The 14,524-nt window shown below is 41.2% G+C and overlaps 1 protein-coding gene across 2 annotated transcripts in view; it reads left to right on the top strand.

The window, feature by feature from the left end:
* Positions 1–14,524, top strand: part of LOC111869609 (microtubule-associated protein tau) — a 70,126-nt gene that overhangs the window by 23,596 nt on the left and 32,006 nt on the right. For both annotated transcript variants that reach the window (XM_033753500.1, XM_033753499.1), the window contains exons 4-6: positions 1,133–1,289; positions 6,547–6,755; positions 7,689–7,874. In XM_033753500.1, the coding sequence (XP_033609391.1) occupies positions 1,133–1,289; positions 6,547–6,755; positions 7,689–7,874 (552 nt within the window). The remainder of the gene's footprint in view (positions 1–1,132; positions 1,290–6,546; positions 6,756–7,688; positions 7,875–14,524) is intronic.

The raw sequence follows: 14,524 nt of genomic DNA, 5'->3' as shown, positions 1-14,524 counted from the left end.
ACAAAACAGGACGATGACAAATGTTCAGAAATTAATAATTTTATTAAAATACCATTGTCACATACTTTTAGATCTTATCTTTGTATACATATTCTTGCCCCCGACTTGTTTTAACAGGATGCTGAAATATAATATAATATTGTTTTAACATATTTGTACGTACAGACCTAATTCTCTTTATAGCACAGAGTACTACCTGCTTTAACATTAAATAAAATAATTGTGTCCTGTGCCAACAGATTTTACTCTATTTTTGTTGCATATAATTCCCAGAATTAAGAGCGATTTTCTTCCTAAGTAGCATTAACTAGTTTGTCTTTGTCATTGAGAAGAAATGTTTTCCTGTGAAGTAAGAACTGGATTTTGAATATCGTTTAGATAAATGTCGTACTTCACTGGAGTAAACTTTTCATCCCATAAATCATCAGTGTTTCCGTCATGGCTCGATAATTTACAATAGGTCCGTCCACAAAGCGGCAGTCTGCATTTAAATAGGTTATACAATTTAGGGCAAAATGGCAATTGTCTCATACGTGTACTGCTGTTAATTGGAGAATAACTGACCGACCCGTCACACGTGATATTAGTTTCTCGTTTATTCTGCCAACCGAAAGCCACTGATTACTTTGTATAACTTGCTTATAATAATAATAATAATAATACTAATATTGTCATAAGGTACTTGAATTTCTGCACACTTTCATGTTATTAAATAACTGATCCTGCTTTGAAGAATGCCATCTTCTTGGATGTGGGGCCGTGTAGATCTTGTTTGAACAGACGTTTCGGAGGAAAATATCGCCTCCGTCTTCATAGTAGAAAAATCCACGAGCGAGGAACCAGCTTGAGGAGGTGGTTGCAGACAGCAGTCACCTGCTCAAGCTGATTCCTCGCTGGCGGATTTTTCTATCCTGATGATGTAGGCGATATTTTCCACCGAAACGTCGGTTCACATAATATCTACACGGCCCCACATCCCAGAAGACGGCATCCTTCATAGTGACCTCCTTGAAAACCCCAGATCCTACATAGTAGTTCTGCTTTATTATAAACCTTGCTAGATTAATGGCTGCCCTGAGTGGCGCACTTGATTTTCTGTCTTTAATTCAATCAGTCATTCCACACCTTGCAGGAACCCACCACGAATGGAGAAATCCAAAAATCACCTTCCAAAATCCCGAAGAAACAGGCGGGAGGTGTTACATCGCCCCTCAAGTCGCCAGTCAAGACGAGTGCCAAGCCCAAGACGCCCGACACCGCAGGTTCTGCAGCACAACAGGAAAAGAAGAGTGAGTGGTTGCTTCTCACGAAGCATGAACAGGGCAGTCTCCTATTTTATTAATGTTGGGTTAATTCAGACAGCGGGAGAAATGTTTTTCTCCTCAAAATACGAGTAGGACATGTTACTATTAGAGTATTCGGGAAATGTTTGCCACAGTTCAGAATCAGCAACATTTCCGTCTCTTGCATGAAGCCTTTACGATTTACATGTATGCGTGTATATATAATTTTATGCCTTGTTGATGTGTACGTGAAACGTGTCGTATTACATTAAGTAAAAAACATATTGAGAGTGTCTGGGTAAAAACGTGCTGCGGAGAAAGTATGGAGGTAAAGAAAGGAAGTAACAGGAGAGTGAGGCCGCGCCATAGCTCAAGCGGTTAGTCGCTGGCTTCCCACCGCGGCGACCCGGGATCGATCCCGGGTCTGTTCAAGTGGGATTTGTGGTGGACAAAGTGGCACTGGGGCAGGTTTTCTCCGAGTACTTCGGTTCCCCTGCCAATCTTCATTCCACCAATTGCTCCACAATCACCATCACCTATCATCTGGGGCTGGTACAATAGGCCAGAAGTGGCCACAGTACAAGGGACTTAGTCCCACCCCACTAGCAATAAAAAAAACAGGAGGGTGAAGAATACTACATATCGCAAAGCTTCAAAATCTGCACTCTTCGTCACGTGTTCTTAAGATGATCAAATCAGAAAAATTAGACTGACCGGACATGTACCACTAGAGGGAAAGATACTAAAAGAATTTTAATTCGGAATATCTGAAGGGGAAGAGCCCTCGTAGGAGACGAAGTGACCTAGGTTATTATGAAAATGGATCTGAGATGTTAGAGTGTAGACTTGATCCACATATTCAGGATAGGGTGCAATTAAACGAAAAAGCAAATGTACGTAATTTGCCGGTGATGTTCATAAATCACTTTTATTTACGCTAATCTTTCTCCTGTAGGTCTACATCCATTCGTCTAGCAATAATCGTAATTACTGCCCCGTGCTGGGAAATCAGAGGAAAACGAATTACTGCATAACATAACACACACATCAACTAACACTGAAATAGCACAAACCCAAGTGTCAGCCACGAAACCCATCATATGAGACGATTTGTAGTCAGTTCCGTCCACCTGCCATCCTCACAACCTGCTTCCTTCTTATCCCTTCTTCTGTTTCTCGATATGCCTAGAGGTTCATTCTCAAGAGGCCTTCCCACCAGAAATCAGGATATATTTTTTTTGTCCCTCGCGTCGCATGTCACCTAACAAGCTGCTCGGAAGCCGGGATCGTGGGTTCGAATCCCACTGAGGGCATGGATGTTTGTGTGAGTTTTTCTGTGTTTGTCTACAGGTAGAAGCCTTGCGACGAGCCGATCACTCGCCCAAGGAGTCCTACCGTATGTGTAAGATCTAGAAAAACGGAAGTGAACGGAGTTCATGGAAGTAGGCCTAGGCCCACTGGGGCTGTAGTGCCAAGGGGGAAAATATATATATATATGAGAACAACTTGGCAGAAGCTTCACTGTTGATTGGCTTTGTGAGGAATGGAATGTGTGAAGGGACATTGCTTATTAGTCCTGGACCTAAGTTGTATACGTAATGAACGTTAATGAGTACTGATGGGGAATGCAAATCGCAAAGAATACATTTTAAAAATATACATTCTGAAGTGTACTCTACCTCTCCAAGTCCCGATGAAGTCATAGAATTTGTTTCAATTGACCTAATCCTTCCGGCCGCACTATGGCCCTGGGGTCGACTCAGGCTGTAACAGAAATGAGTACTAGGAATATTCTTGGGGGTAAAGGGCAGCCGGTGCGTAAGGCTATAAACCGATTATCTAGAAAATGTGGGAACCTCAACATCTCACAACCCTATGGGCCTCCACGGTCTGTTGCAGGGTTACCTTTACTTTACTCTGCCTGTCCAGTCTTGCTGTTTATAATCCATTCACTGTGGACTTGTGCGGAGGGACACCCAGAAGCTACAGAGAAATACTCCTGAAATGAAATACTCCAAGGGTTCTAGATTTATAACCCCGATCGCAATGGGAATGTTTATATGCGAATTCTGAGCAGTGGAATTCTGTTACATTATTGATTAAAGAACTAAGGTAGCGTGTCACCCATTCGTGACTGTATACATGACAGTGTGAGTAATGCAAGAGCAAATGTAGCGTGGATTCTTGCATGTTGGGTGTTGCCCCTGACAGTGCCATGCCGTCGACGTGCTTGAAATCAACAACACATACGTTTTCGGATTAAAATTGCAGTAATCTTTTGTGAATTCTATTATAATACAATTCCTGTATACAGGATAACCACGTCCGCTGTTCGTGTCAATACAAAGTGAGTGTTTTTACTGCTTGCGCAGACTCAGGCGGAAGAGTCGGACGCTCCTTTTGCCAGGTTGGGCCGACCCATAACACATAAGTTGGCTTCGTTGTTGTTCTGTATAGGAACCATTTGTATTACATGATCAACGCCTTGTTCATGACACAGAAAAAAATGTAATACAGATTTATATACAGAACTTGTTTACCTGTTTTGTAAGGGAAGGATGATCCAGTATAGCTCAGTCGGCATTGCTACGGGCTGCGGGCTGGACGGCTGGGGTTCGAATCCCGGTAGAGAAAGAGATTTTTCACTCCACAACGTCCAGACCGGCTCTGGGGCCTACCCAACCTCCTATCTAATTGGTGCCAGAGGCTCTTTCCTCGGGGGTAAAGTGGCTGGGGCGTGAAGATCACCACTCAGCTCCATCTAGTTCTGAGACCAGGAATGGTGGAGCTGTACCTCAACATCCCATACGTATTCCCACAACATTTTCAATAGGTGGAGGAACTATTTCTCTGTTATTGAATGTACATAGGGTCAGTGCTTTTAGGCAGACAGAAATCCATACAGCTGAGCCTTTAATATCTGATCCTAGCCCTTTTGAGTCTGAAAGTGCTATTTCGAAATTGAAGCGGTATAAATCGCCAGATAGTGATCAAATTCCGGCAGAACTTATTCAAGAAGGAGGCGAAATATTACATTCTAAGATCCAGAATGTAATTACTTCTATTTGGCATAAGGAAAAATTGCCTGATCATTGGAAGGAGTCTATTATTGTACCAGTTCACAAGAAGGGTGATTGTCGGAGGATATCACTTCTATCAACTTCAAATAAAATTTAGTCCATTATTATTCTTTCAAGGTAAAGTCCATATACATATATAGATGAAATTATTGGGGATCATCAGTGTGGGTTCCGACGTAACAGATCAACTACAGATCAGATCTTTTGCATTCGTCAGATATTGGAGAAAAAATGGGAGTACGATGAGACAGTACATCAGCTATTTGTAGACTTCAAGAAAGCCTCTGATTCAGTTAGGAGGGAAGTATTGTACAATATTCTAATAGAGTTTGGGATACCCATGAAACTAGTTAGGTTGATTAAAATGTGTTTAAAAGAAACGTATAGTAAAGTCCGTTTAGGTAAACATTTGTCTGATAAATTTCCTATCCAGAATGATCTAAAACAAGGAGATGCTTTATCGCCACTCCTTTTCAACTTTGCTTTATAATATGCCATTAGGAAGGTCCAGGGAAACCAGGTGGGACTGAAATTAAAGGGGACACATCAGCTGTTGGCCTATTCCGATGATGTGAATCTACTGGGTGATAATGTAGATACCATAAATAAGAACACACAAACTTTAATTGACGCAAGTAAAGAGGTTGGTCTAGAAGTAAACACAGAGGGAACCTAGTATATGTTGCTGTCTCGTCACCAAATGCAAGGAAAAAATCATGATATAAAGATAGGAAACAGATGTTTTGAAAATGTGGCACAATTCAGATATTTGGGGACAACGGTGACGATCGAAACCTGATTCAGGAGGAAATTAAGAGCAGATTGAACTCGGGTAATGCTTGCTACCATTCAGTCCAGAACCTTTTATCTTCTCGTCTGCTGTCCAAAAACATAAAAATTAGAATATACAAAACTATAATTTTGCCTGTGGTTCTGTATGGGTGTGAAACTTGGTCTCTGACGTTAAGGGAGGAACATAGACTGAGGGTGTTTGAGAACAGGGTGTTGAGGAAAATATTTGGACCGAAGAGGGATGAAGTGACAGGAAGATGGAGAAAACTGCACAATGAGGAGCTTCACGACTAGTACTCTTCTTCAAGTATAATTAGAATGATCAAGTGAAGGAGGATGAGGTGAGCAGGGTATGTAGCAGGAATGAGGGAGACGAGGACTGCGTATAGGTTATTGTTGGGAAAACCAGAAGGAAATAGACCACTACGAAGACCAAGGCGTAAGTGGGTGGACAATATTAAAATGGATCTTGGAGAGATAGGATGGGATGGTATGGATTGGATTGATCTGTAGCAGGATATGGACCAGTGGAGAGCTCTTGTGAACACGGTAATGAACCTTCGAGTTCCATAAAATGCTGGGACATTCTTGAGTAGCTGCAGAATTGGCGGCTCCTTAAGAAGGGCTCAGCTCCATGAGTGCGTAAGTAAGTAAGTAAGTAAGTAAGTAAGTAAGTAAGAAAGTAAGATACTCATATACAAGAAAATCACTGTCATGTATTGAAGTATACTAAATGATTGCTATTGCAATATATAATGAAGTCAATAAAATGGAATATAACGACCTGGGGAAAAATGAAAATAGGCAGTATTAATTAATTGGTATTTCGGACTTTTGACTTTGGTCTTTAGAGGTAAGGCATTAGCTGTAATGTACGAGTAACAGTTATACACTTAGAGCGCAGAATCAGTGACAGATGGTGAGAATCAGATCACTAAACTCGCTCGGGCATAAGCTGTTTATCTGCTAATATGTTAACTGAATTCTGGAAAGACTGCGCAAATTAAGTAAGCCTTGAAGAGTTCTGTCTTCTAGCATATCACGCCGTCTAGTCTGTTAAAATTCAACTGAAATTTCGAAGGAACATATCGCCCCCATCTTCCCGGTTGAAGATTATGGTAAGCAAGAAACGAGCATGAAGTAACGGCCACAAAGTAGAATCCGTCCTAACCACCGCTTCTACCTTATTTATTACCTTCGGTATGATATGTCTTCCCGAACACCTTCACCTAACAATGATTACAGGAGTGCAGAGTCATGTCCCGAGCGATAACTGAATTAGCCGGGCGGACCAACAGCCCACGCGCAATTACGACTCAGAGTGTTTTGTTTTCTCACTTAAATGATGAAATGAAAAATTGTATACCAATAAGAGCGTTGGTCTGTTGCAGAACTTCCCATGAACAAGGTGCAGGTGGGTTCGGCGCCGTCCCCTAATCTTAAGACGGTGCGCTCCAAGATAGGGTCTCTGGACAACGCCAGCTACAAGCCTGGCGGCGGCAATATTAAGATAGAGAATCGAAAAGTGGACTTCAGCAAGACACAGCCCAAGATCGCTGCCAAGAATGACACATACATGCCCGGAGGCGGCGACAAGAAGGTGAGTGTCACGGAGAAAAGAAAGTGTGTGCTTCTGTGACAAGTGGCGTGATTCAGGAACAAGCGAGATACGTGACAGGCTGAGGCTGTGACCCTGTGAAACGTAGCAGGTTCAGCGCCACAATTTGTGGCGCCACCTACCTCTTGGTCTTCCTAGTAGTCTCTTTCCTTCTGGCTTGCCCACCAATTTCCTATATACGTTCCTCTTTTACCCCATTCGTGCTGCATGCCCGGCCAACCTCATCCTCCTTGACTTGATCATTCTAATAACACTTGGAGAAGAGTACAAGTTATGAAGGTCCTCATTATGCAGTTTCCTTACCTGCAATGGTAAGCTAAAGATATGAATTGGAGTATGAACTGGAATTAGTGACCATCGTAATATAATAGTAAACAAGTGCCCACAACAGTCAAGTGAGTATTGCATGTGGTGTGACACACAGTCATGTAAACCTACAGCTTTCCTTTTGATACGTTATCCGGATACCGTAGCAGTGATTTATATGAAGTGGTAAAGTGCATAATGATTTTGTAAACCTTTCATTATTCATAATTCTGTACGTAAGAGATTAATTGCAAGTCAGTACGAAGCCTACTAAATGTATTTTCCATTATGCACAACATAAACAATTACAGCAGTATCTTTTGCATTACTGTATTTATCCTGATAATGGCTTTCAGAGACGAAATACGTAGTTGTTAATGGTAAAACTAGAATATACGTAATAACTGTACGAGGTATACCAGGTTATGCGTGATGGTGCACATATGTGAACCGATTAAAGAAGCACGACGTGACTCGCAGATGTTGAATGTGGATTCACACCTCCATCATTGTTATCACTGTAGTAGATGTCAGGTCGTGACGTGTCATGTCAACAGCAGGTCACGTAAGGCAGTGCAGGAGTCACTAACAAAAGTGTGCCTCTTACAGATCCAGCAGGTGAAGTTGGCGTGGAACGCCAAATCCAAGGTCGGCTCCCTGGAAAATGCAACCCACAAACCGGGGGGAGGCGACAAAAAGATAGAGTCGGTTAAACTTGACTTCAAGGAGAAGGCGAAGCCCAAAATTGGATCCAAGGATAATGTGAAATATCAGCCGGGCGGCGGTGCCGTCAAGGTATGCATCTTGGGAGTAAGAAATTGTGCCAAATATTTCCTCTTGCTCTGAATTCGGCAGCAGACTGAAATTAAATTGGTAGTCACAGAATGTTTAAAGCTAGAATGGAGAAACTTAGCCAGTGTAACACCCCTGGATTTACAGTCCTGAGACACACTGCCCCAATCAATTTTGGCTTGGGTTCTAGTTTACATGGCTTTAAACCTTTACAGCAACTTTATGCAGGAAGTATTCGCTGGCGATCAGCCGTGTGAAGCTGGAGATAGTACCCAACGTTTCGGATACAGTCTCTCTCTCCATCATCAAAGTTTGATGTCAGTATTCAGACGGTCATCAGTCCCTGAAACATTGAATTCTGCGTGTAGCCTGGTCACCCATCACATCAACCTCTGATGATGGAGGAAGATGACTCTATCACACTTCTGATCTCCAAAGGAAACTCAACTGCATAATTTCCATGTGTTTTCCTGCAAGTCGTTCCCAGGAAAATATCTCGAAACATGTCATGTTTCCTCATTTTTGTTTTCTTGTCATACGTGACCGGTTTCCTAGCTCCCAAAATAACTGTTGACGTTGTAACATTGCCCTCAGTAACCTGCCCTTAGGAATTTCAAAACCATTTGAGAAAACTGTAGTCAGGGAAGTGAATCGAACTGCAAATGTCTGTTCCTAGAATGATCGTAAAATATCTCGAAGTTGGTAACTTAAGTCCCTATAGCTCTGTCTTCCATGTGCGGGAGAGAGGACCGTACAGAGTAGCTTGTCCTGTAAAACAACCATGGCTGCCGCTTAATTAGCTATTTCCATGGATCAGAGTACTTCTTCAGGAGCCGATAAGCACTCAGGGAGTAAAGAAATACTCCGCCTTTCATAGAACCTGAAGATTCAGTACCTTGAAATTTCTGTCCTAATTCACATGAATCGAGTGACATTCTCACATCCCGTCTGCCTCTGTATGTGAGGTCAAAACAGGCTCAGCCTAATTCGCGGAAGACGATCTCAATTTCTTTTATTTCTTTGGAGCTAAACTTTTCTTTGCTACCTTTCTTAACCACTTGGTAACCATAACTTAATTTAGAATCTCCTTCCCCAACCGCGTGGACAATAAAAAAAATATTTTCATCCATTTTCTTTTTCCAATTTCTTCGCCTTTTTTGTCATTACCACGTAGTCTTCTAAACCACGCCCACTATCTCCTGTCCTAAATACGGGATCGCAAACATTTTCTACCACTTCTCTTCCAGACCTATGATCCCTCCTTTCCTCAACCACGTCGTGCCCTTATTGGGTAGGACACTGAAGCTCGGGTTCGTTAAATAATGCTGTCACTTACCATTCATCCTCAGGACACAGGATGCATTGCAGCCGGCCGCTCGACCAATCTTTATTTGCTCGGTGTGGATCCCTGTCTGGGTTGCGGACCACATTTTGACGCCCAGCAGACCCTTGCGGGTTTTCTCCATTTTGGCGCCTCTTATGAGGGGGGAAGAGGGACTAGACATGTCGGTGACGCTGTGTGCCGCCCGTACAATGAAAGCAGTTTCTTATTTCATCACGATGAGCCCGTAGATAGCCTTCCTAAGGACGGTGAAACATTCATCTTCTGTTTCTGCTGACTTCAGGGTCGCTACGGTTTGCTGCACTGCGCTTATCAGCGTGTCCACGTCTGTATCAGCGCTGTGTTTGCTAGGTCCTGGTTCCATCCACTGTCACATCTATATGAGGGCTTCCGAACAGCCTTCCCCCTCCGAATTAACCGAGAAACTGGCAACTATAATGAAGAAAGCCGTCTTCTGGGATGTGGCACTGTGTAGATATTGTGTTAACCGACGTTTCGGAGGAACGTATCGCCTCCATCTTCAGGGCAGGAGAAAATATCCGCGAGCGAGGAACCAGCGTGCTGACAGACTAATGTCGGGTCGAATAAACCCAGCTGTATATCTACACGGAGCAACATCCCAGGCGACGGCATTCTCCATAGTCACCCATGTGAAAAAACCTCAAATCTTACCTGGCAACTGTAATGTTTGCTGAAGCGGAAAACTTCAATATTCTGTGTGGTTGTTCCCGAAACTTGAATTTATACTGCTGTAGCTGAAGTGAAGTTTCAACGTCGCCAATACTACAGCCCCAATTTGGACAATGGCCCTTATTTAGTTCCACCCACTTTTCTTTATCAAAATGTATCTTCGTAACATTTATCTTAATGTTCTCTTCGTCCTCTCTCAACGTCTTCTAGGAAGACGGCTCCCAAGAGGTTTTCACACAAAGAAAAATCAACAAATTCGTTGTTTCACTAAAATACTTTGCCAAATGCCCAGCCGATCTGGTTCCGCGGGATTTCGCTATTCGAACAATAAGTTTAACAGTTACAAAGTTAAAATTGTATATGGTAAATCCACCACTGTATCACATACAGTATTCTGGCTTATCCATCGGCCTGCTGCCGTGTTCCTAATGAGAAGTCGACATAACGTGTTATATTCAATTTCTGATAACCATCAGTCTGCATTTCAATTACTCATTAAGAGGAAACTTAAAAAAAAATAGTTTTATGTTTTAATTTTCTATGTAAGCAGGAGTTTCAGGAACCTACATTATGTATGCGGCTAAACGAGCTGATATATATTAAGACTGAAGTATCATCTGGTTTTCGAAACCGCAGTGTCAGGAACTCTCGCTCCGCACTGCCATGATGGCTAGGAGACTGCGTATAGCAGGGATATTAAGTTGTTTTGTTGGTATTGCTGGCAACGTAATCAAAGGAGATTGGCGGTATAGCGATCCTGGGGGTAGGACTTCCCTCTCAGATGGTACCACAACGCCTCAAGCATCTTGTGAAAGGTACAAAGTTAAATGGGAGGCCAGGTTTAGGCCTAATATGTATGCATCCTCTCGTGTAGAACAGCCTTGTTTCATTTGTTACTTCCAGGTGGAGTCTTCATAATTTGGATTTTTAAAATCATTCTCTCGAAAGTTGGTTATCTAAAAGAAATATACGCCCCCAACATATTTGTTCTGAAGAGTTCCACAGATGTTGTGAGCTGTAATACAACTGAAATATGGCAGAGTATGAGCGACATTTTCCGCGCCTACAGAAAAAGGATTTTGCGAGAGTTCACACATAATCTCAACCGCCCTTTAACCTGGCCCCACGACCCCAGGAGTGCCATCTCGTGACGTAGCAAGTGCACTAAATATTCCAGCTATTGTTCGATCATCGTGTGAAATAATGAAACACCTTACAAATAAATTTATTATTTGTCTACAGAAATTCTTTGAGGTTCTCACGCCGGTGGTTATGAGGATTTCTGTCTTCTAGGACATCCCAGAAGATATAAATCTTAAAAGGATAATTAAGTATCTGAAGGCGCGAGTGAAGTGGGCTACTAATAATATCGAATCGAAGACAAAATGACGCTGACTGGCTTATCTTCTATCATGTGACACTTGCAACGTCATCATCTTTGAATCACACAGTAGATTCACCTTTTAGAAAGATACCGTTTCATCAAGCGTTATGAATGTGAGACCATTTTTACATCTTTGGCACTTACTGATTTATTTTTAGTTACTTTTATTCTATTAAAACGACTGCAGTAACATATTAAGCGAAAAACGATTGCCCTAAAATATTCCTACCCATCTGTAATGAGCTATGAAAAATAATGAGAATGTAGGACATGAGGTTCTCTTAACAGTAGATCGTTACCAGCGCATAGGGGGAATCTGCTGCCATCAAGCTGGAGGCTACAGGGATCTCCTGCATGTTTGTAACAGTTTACCAGAATACATGCTGTCACATTTCAGACGATAGTAATATCAATAAATGGAAAATTTAAGTTAAAAATATACAACATGTCGGGGTTGAGATAGAAGTTAACTATTCTGTTTTTGAGTAGCGTAATTTAATAATTTGGCGGGACCAAGGATTACAGCCAGCTAACTTCTTTATTTCTAGAATCTTTGTTCATTTTCCGCATCATCATAATTTTAGTAATCCCATGGCCTCCAGCCTCCTCGGTAGACGCTCAGACTTTCTTCAGGAACCATGCATCTACATTACAACTTCGTAAAATTTACGGTAACATTGTTTCAACAGCGACTGAAATCCCCTCTCTACCTTCAAGGAAGTGTCATAGTTTGGCCAGTGTAGGTTGGTGGAAACAATTGTAGCATCTGAACAAATGGTATCTATATTTAATATCACACGGCACCATAATATTATATAATACAATAACATTAATTATGATTATAGCCTTCTGGAATATGATGCGATGTGGTTCAGTAGAAAGGCACATTCCAGATGACAGTAATATTAATTTAATTAATTTTAATGGACAGTTGATTCAGTTGTGTGCAAGACATCATCCTCTGTAAATTATACTTTGAAGTGCATGGCATAAACTTCCATTCTGCTCAATAAAACGTGGGGAATTTATTGATCTGTATTTTCTTTGCGTTATTAAACGTTAATATTGTAATACATATAAATATTTTTGTTGTCAGTAATATTGTCTAAGCCACTGTTATGAGTACCTTTGCATTTTGGGATCTGAAGTGAGGTTCCATGGGTGTAACTCTGAGAACCTGATGGTGCTGACTTGCTACAGAAGTTGAGACAGTGAGAAAGAAAAGCATGGCCTGCCTCGTTAGAGATACTAATACTTTATGTACGTTTTTATCATTCCTAGTTCCAGGGGGCCAAAGGACGTACAGGACGATCCAGTGGTTCTGGAAATAGGCGTATATCTGATGTAAATGTCTACAGGTACCCTCATATCGATTTTGTAGTAAGAAAACTTAAAGACTGGTAATTTTCGTTCATTGCAGTAATCTATAAAATATATTCATCAGTCATATAATAAAACAGCAGCATTCTTATGTTTTAAAAGCGTCACTAAGAAATTAAATGCAGTTTGCAGAGGCTAATATCTTCCTCAGCCAAACTTGGAACGCAGTGTCTGTTGTGGAACTCAAAGATTCACTGTTGTGATCGCAAGACCTACTGTATGTATTTCCTTACCAGTTAAACTGTAGTTTGTATTTGTACTACATTTAATCAAAAAGTCATAAGAATTGTCAATAGAAAATTTGATGGAAATGCGATAATATATACTTGATAAAGATAAGTTTAGCTCGTAATTCCTGTGGACAGTGTTAAGATGGACCCTATTTCAGGGTTATAGCACCATATAAGATTAGATACAGTTGGTACTGGCATTGTTTCAGAGATCTTTGCTGTCCGTCTTCGTAACGAAGTTACTATCGAATGGTCCATGCCAGTAGTTAAGCATGTGGATCTGATTGTCGAGTGATAGTTGGTGATCAATAATATAAACGAGGCTGTAAATTGTCGATCACTTTGGGGGTGGGGGCTGAATAAGAAGAAATGTGTGGATATGAGGAGAGAGGCCGAATTTCGGATAGCCATATAAAGCCGAACCAGAGAAAGCGACTTGGGACAGATGTATCAGAGTTGAGGCTTCTGCTCTACTTCTTCAGAATTTAGACGATGGTTCTTTTAACTGGGCTACACTAGCCCCTAAACCACTGAGCCATACTACGTGTTCGTGTTTTTAGACGCAAGCAGTTATTTACTTAATCACTGCGAAAAGAAGACAAGGTCTTCAGAGTAAAAAGATTTTATTAGAAAATCAAACGACTATACACTTATATACTATACTATATATATACTATACTATACTATACTATACTATACTACATACTTGTATATCGAATGCGTCCAATGTGTTGTAGTAATCATATTCCTGGAAACATACGTGAGAAGTGTCCCTTTGTTACCCTCGCGGTTTTACCCAAGGAGAGTAAATGCTAGTAGTTAAACAAATGACCGTGTATTCGGCTGCCTATAGAAAACGAATTACATATTAAACTAATTCAGTTGTTTTCTAATGGGACTAATGAAATTATGTGACCGTGTCCATGGCTATTATTAGGTCAATTTCCGGTTTTAATGTCGTAGAGACAGTACTCTGTTACAAATGTTTAGCTTGAGACGCCTCCATTTTCATGTTTCGCTTTTATGTAGGCGTAAGTAGATCGAAAGAGATAGAAGTGACTGATATAAACTGTATATTCTAGGGGCTGTCATTAGTTTTAGAGGGAGTTTAGTGGGTTTTCTGTGTTTTGGAAGTGGTCCGCTTGTAAATCTATCTTTGGTACTTCATATTGTGCTATGGGCAATGTGACGTATTCATGCAATCGATCTCCTTAGAGGTCGTGTCCCTTATTTTGGAATCGAAAACCTGACGTCCCCAACACATCATCAAGTCGAATGCAAGCCCTTTAGTGTAAGAACTACTTCTCCCCATATGAACCTACATTATGATGTCGGTCGCTCCAGAACCACTTGGTCTTCCTTGGGCATGACTCGGATAGCATCCATATTATTGCATGATTTTTAATAGATTTCTATAGTTTTTTGTATTTTAATTATAACGCACCTTTTAGTTATTTTTAACTAATTTTAGAAACCTACATAATTGTACTTACTAATTTGTTAGTGATATGTCATATATTGCACCATCTCTCACTCCAGTAGTTTGCCGTCCATTCACAATGACATAAGGTCATATCTGCCATCTGGCGGAGTAAATATGATCAACGTCGCTGCAGATCAGTTCACA

The sequence above is a fragment of the Cryptotermes secundus genome, unplaced genomic scaffold (assembly GCF_002891405.2).
Source record: "Cryptotermes secundus unplaced genomic scaffold, Csec_1.0 scaffold557, whole genome shotgun sequence".
NCBI lineage: Eukaryota > Metazoa > Arthropoda > Insecta > Blattodea > Kalotermitidae > Cryptotermes > Cryptotermes secundus.
The sequence above is the reverse complement of the archived record's forward strand: the minus strand, read 5'-3'. Positions and strand labels throughout refer to the sequence as shown.